Source organism: Glycine max, chromosome 12 (genome assembly GCF_000004515.6).
Source record: "Glycine max cultivar Williams 82 chromosome 12, Glycine_max_v4.0, whole genome shotgun sequence".
In the NCBI taxonomy this organism is placed as follows: Eukaryota; Viridiplantae; Streptophyta; class Magnoliopsida; order Fabales; family Fabaceae; genus Glycine; species Glycine max.
The window spans coordinates 37,274,803-37,280,268 of record NC_038248.2 but is presented as its reverse complement, the minus strand read 5'-3'; the positions used below and the strand labels follow the sequence as shown (position 1 = coordinate 37,280,268).

Genomic DNA, 5,466 nt, shown 5'->3' with positions numbered 1-5,466 from the left:
AACGCTCGTGTCATGCATGTCTTCTTCTGGATTTGTTTCGGTCTCATGACTCGTGCACTGCTTCAATTCTTAGTTTTATATTATTTCCTGTAGCCTACCATTTTGGCATTCTTCAATATAAGTCGATATGTGCGAGTGGTTAAGGAGACAGACTTTATGTATGTCATTTTAATTTATCGCTATTAACTATGTGTGTAGTTTATTGTTGAAGACTCCCAAATGAATGTTAAATAAAAAAATTTGAATTTTTATTTCTCATAATGTACATAAAAAATGTGTGTGTGATCCATGGAAGAGTATTTATCTGTTTAATCTAATACTAAACCAAACAAATCCTAATCAACCTTAGTGGATAACTGATTGAAACATTGACCTATTCCATGGAAGAGTATTTATCTGATCCGTTATAGTGAATTCATCAAGTCCTCTTACGTGGACATTTTTGATAATTTAAAAACAATGACACCGCAAGAACTGTATAGTGGGACCACCTTCAGTTATCCTCAAGTCGCTGGTTCGAATTCGGCAGGTCGGATTCGCTTTGTCGGATGGACCATGTTGTCCATTTTCCCTTCCCAGTTAAAATCAAATTTGATTGTCATTAAAAACACAAAACAAAAATCACAAGAGGTCCCATCTGGACCCCTAACTGCAATGGGTTGATCATCTGTGTACATGCTACAATTCATGAGTTATCATTATCACCTTCTACTCGAAAAGATAATTATTTGGCCCTAGCCTCTGTACATTTTCACATTGATGATGACTACTCATCAAAAAATTAAAGTTTTGGGTGGTCCTTTTATATGCATTTGGATACGTACTAAGAAATAATATTAGAAGTGCCTTAAAAAATTAAATTGCACAGTAGTATTTGAAAACCGCCCATTGAGGAAACATTAATATTTGAGCCAGTCATTAAATGTAAGAACCCACGAATATGATATTATGGTACGTTAACGTTATTGTCAGCCTTACCTTGTATGCATATGTTTTGAATACAAAGGTTGCTAATAATTAATCTGAAAATTTTCATTATTAGAACTACTAGGTAATAATAAGAGAGAGATTTCCATACAACCTCTTATAAGTTATACCTAAAGCTCTGAGCAGAAACAAGTTAAAGCTGCATAAAAGAAACAAAAGAGACAAATTTGTCTCATACTAAAAGGACAGCGTACACATTTTTTTTTCTCCCTTTTGCCTTTCATGTGACCCAACTTTATAGAGCTCCATTACAAAGTTGTCAATAGTAATAATTCTCATAATGCAGCCGTTTTCTCTAGTTGTCTTTTGCAGATCAACTTCAAAACTTTCACAAAGAGATGAAATTCCTCTGCCTCTCCTCTTTGGACCACTGAATTAAGCAATTGCAATTTGCAACCCCATCCTCATGGTAGGTCCAAACTTGCCTCTCATGAAGTGTGTTTAAGACAGGCCTGCATCAATGCCGATATGATCCCTCATTTCACAAGGGACCCAAGCTGTCGCAAACACACAGCTGTTTCCTTTCCACGTGAGAACTAACATACCTTCTTCTCTTTTCATCCCCCACCCACTAGCATGCTCATCTAGCAAACCTTTTATTTCCCTAACAGTTTCATCACAAAATGGAACACTGAGGTAGCCCACATTTTTCATTCTTTGGGACATTTGCACCCCAGATTCCGACCTCTCTATTCTTTGGTGCCCTTCGTAGCTTATGATGTTCTCAATCTTCTGGCCTATGTCGGATTCAAACTCTGACCTCTGACAACTATCTTTGGGCAAAAAAGTCTCCAATGCATCAAAGGGTATCCACATATGGTTAAAACAGGTGGTTATTCTTGATGTGAGACTTGATGCACTAAGATCACAATCTTCATCAACCAAGAGCACAATCCGGGGGTTAAGACCTTTGATTATATTCAAAAAAGCATCCCTAAGCGACAGACTTTGGCGGCTAATTCCCTTTCTATCATCAGACAAATAGCGTAGCCAATTTTGGCAGTTTATGACCAAAGCCTCATCTTCCCTAAGGTTTAGCATGGTAGGATTCAAGAGACTTAACATTGCTTCAAAGTGAAAATTAGTTGATTCATCACTCAATTCCGCTGTTGTTAATGGTCCTGTATTTCCTATAACATTGAATTCAAAAGGGACATCTCTGAACTTAGCAAAATTTCCTAAACGTAACCCAACTTCATGTATTGATATATTGACCAAGGGGGGTACATGTGGTCTACAAGATGGAACCGTGATTCTAAGTGAAGGGGGTCCTTCGGGCCTTTTTGCTAAAGCATCTATAAAAGTAGGCCATTGCATACAATGAGTTATGCTAAAATCTACAATATGCACCCTTTGGAACCCCGTTATTGCTTTGTAAATCTCATTGTTGGATGCACAATAACCAAACCTATGCCAAGGAATTAGATCCACATACCCGGCAAGCTCGGTGACGCTCATCAACCTCCTTTGAATGGTGTTGCTTCCTTTGAAACTCATGGCAGTGGGGCAAATTCTTGAAGCCCTGGAGATTAAGGCCCTTAGGAACCACGAGGTGAGCCTTTGGTTAGTGTCCCCCACAGGGGAAGCAACGTTGTTGAGCACCCACATGACTTGTTGAGCCAAGGTGACGTCATTGCTCTCCAAAGCACTGGCACAGTGGAGCAAGAGCTTCTCAATACATGCCCCATCGAGGCTTCCGAGGCACCCTTTGAGTGCTCCCGAGAGAGGGTTGTTGAAGAGAGTGGTGGTAGGGTTTTGAAAGGAAATGGACGTCGTGCCCTTTAGCTCGGCTTTCATGTGGCTTTGTGACGACGTGACGTGCATGGGAGTGTTGGAAGTAGTGAGAAATGAGAAACAACGGTGGAGAGGAAGTGGTTGAAGAGTAAGATATAGGGTTTTATGGTATTTGCTTGATTAAGGTTCTGTGTAACTAGTGAGTTCAGGAATATTGAAAGGTAGAGAGGCAAAGCGGAAGGAATGGTTTGATAGCTACTTACTTTGTGTGAATCTTAACATATTTAGCGAAGGAAGGGCATGGCATCGAAGGGTTACATCAAGACATATATATAAAGCAGAGTCAGGTTAGTCTAGCAAAAAAAAATTAGTGCAAATTTGGTTCTCAAAAGGTGTAAAATTAGTTTGAAGTAAAAGTATTTCTGTTAACAGATCAAAATCTTCTTTTTTTTATTTTGATTTTATTTTTATCCGCTAAATTTATATTGAAATGCATGTATAATATAATTAACTTCAAATTAAATATGCACTTAGTTTATGTACTTAGTTTCTGCAACATGACGAAGAAGGTTTGAATTCGGCTGAAAAATGTGTCTATATTTATTTTTTAACCATGAGATTAAGATCGTCTAAAAAAAGGCATATATCTAGAAAATTTTTAAAAAATAACATATAAAGTGTATAATTGTGTCTAGAACCTTGTTCTTAGCATACGCTGGATGAGTACAGCAACTGCAGATTTTAAAATCATTTAGCTGGTATAAACTAGTGGCATGATTGGTGAATTATGAAAGAAATCAGTGGCAAAAGTCACTTGAGGATTGGAGAGGTAGTCAAACTTTGGCTCTAGTAATAATATAAAGTTCACAGAAGAATTTTCAGCTACGTCTCTTATTCAGAATATATATTCTTGTATCTTTCGTTCTTCTTTTGGATATATATAGGAGAAGTAGTGCCGCAAGCATTAGTAGGTTTGGAGTGATCAGAGGATCGTGTAAACCTTATTTGGCTGCATCTTCATTTTATTTTAATTAGTTTTATTTGTTTTGTAGTAATGATTATGTTCATTATAACTAAAATAAAACAAGGGGTGACGAATAGGTTAAAAGGGGTGTACTAGCCGGCCCACTCTTGTCGAATTCGTTTTCATGGAATGGCTACTTTAAAGAAGAACCCAAATGTGTTTACTGCAACAAATCTGAATTTCCTTTTGCCTTCATTCCCTGACTCTTACATAATGCACATATTTAATACACTACGTGTATTAAACATAACTGAATTGTGCCATGAGATGCCAAAACTAAAGACAAACCAGAACTCTTACTATAAGGACATATTATTATTTCGGTCACTTTTATGTACCGTTCTTTCTCCGTTTTTCTTCCCCATCGATTCTGCTTCTCTTCTTTGAAGATATCCACTTGTAATAAGCAAACTAAGAACACTTAACTAGTTACGTACTTATTCCGGATTTTGTTCTCTTTGTATAATACAATGTTTGCAATCAGTCAGTTTTAGTATGCATGTCATAACGTTGAGATCAGTACGCCGCTTCATTATAGAGAGAGGATTGTGCTTGTCAAAAAGTTAGGTGTGATGAAACGCATTTAGAGGAAAAATTAAAAAGCTTAATATTTAAGTGGAGTTTTTTTTTGTAGACTTTATATTGAGTTTAGAAACAAGTTAACTAAATTAACTTTTAAAAAATAAGTTACAACACACTTTACTATTACTCCTTTTCACGTTTTGAACTAATCCCATGTGAGATAAAAGAAAAAAAACTTTTAAGCCAATTAATATATATATATATATATATATATATATATATATATATATATATATATATATATATATATATTTAACTAAAAAATATAATCAAAACAAGTTATCTTTAAATACAATACATGAGCTTAATATTAATTCAAAAAATGAAATTATAAATACTAGAAATATTTTTTTATAAAATAAATTTAAATTTATAAAATATCATGAAAACATATTCATTTCTTTCATTTAATTTCAATTTTATTAATTATTTTAACATATTATTTTACCAAATGCATTATTATGATTCAATAAATTAACTTAACAAATTTCTGCTACTAATTATTAATTTTTATTTATCTATTAATTTTTCAACTTTCAACTAATTTTTCTAAACATGGCCTGATTGTTCAATATTTTAATTAAACCGGTCAATCCAATTTTTCGGTGATATTCATTACTTGTTCAATAATGTTTTTCATATTGGTGTTAGTTGGAGTAATCTACTATATTATACATATATAAATGTTTGATTTTATCGTATAATGTCATGTCATAATTTTATATTTATTTCATCTAAAATTATTAAATAATATTATTCAATTCAATTAATATATTTTAATGATTCTTATTTCATTAATTCATCATGATACTATTAAGTGAGATATTTCTTCTATTTGGAAATAATTATAATTTAAATGATATATGAGAATAAAATTAATAATTAAGAAATAATTTAAGGTTGATTTGATTCATTACATCTTAATTGGTTCTGAAAATTTCATATTACATTATATTCAATTGTATTATAATTATGGTAATTTTTTATTAATTATCATGATTTTTTATAATTTACATGTATAATTAATTTACCGATTATACATTCTTATATTTTCACATTTTTTAGATTTTACGGGTTCACCTATATATTATTTATCAATGTTTAATATAATTATTCTATTAGTATTTGATGTAATAAAA

The 5,466-nt window shown here is 33.0% G+C and overlaps 1 protein-coding gene across 1 annotated transcript; it reads right to left on the bottom strand.

The window, feature by feature from the left end:
- Positions 1–1,011: 1,011 nt before the first annotated feature.
- Positions 1,012–3,089, bottom strand: LOC100805056 (scarecrow-like protein 32). Its single transcript, XM_003539462.4, has one exon. The coding sequence runs from the start codon at positions 2,809–2,811 to the stop codon at positions 1,429–1,431; it is 1,383 nt and encodes a 460-aa protein (XP_003539510.2). The 5' UTR covers positions 2,812–3,089; the 3' UTR covers positions 1,012–1,428.
- Positions 3,090–5,466: the final 2,377 nt, after the last annotated feature.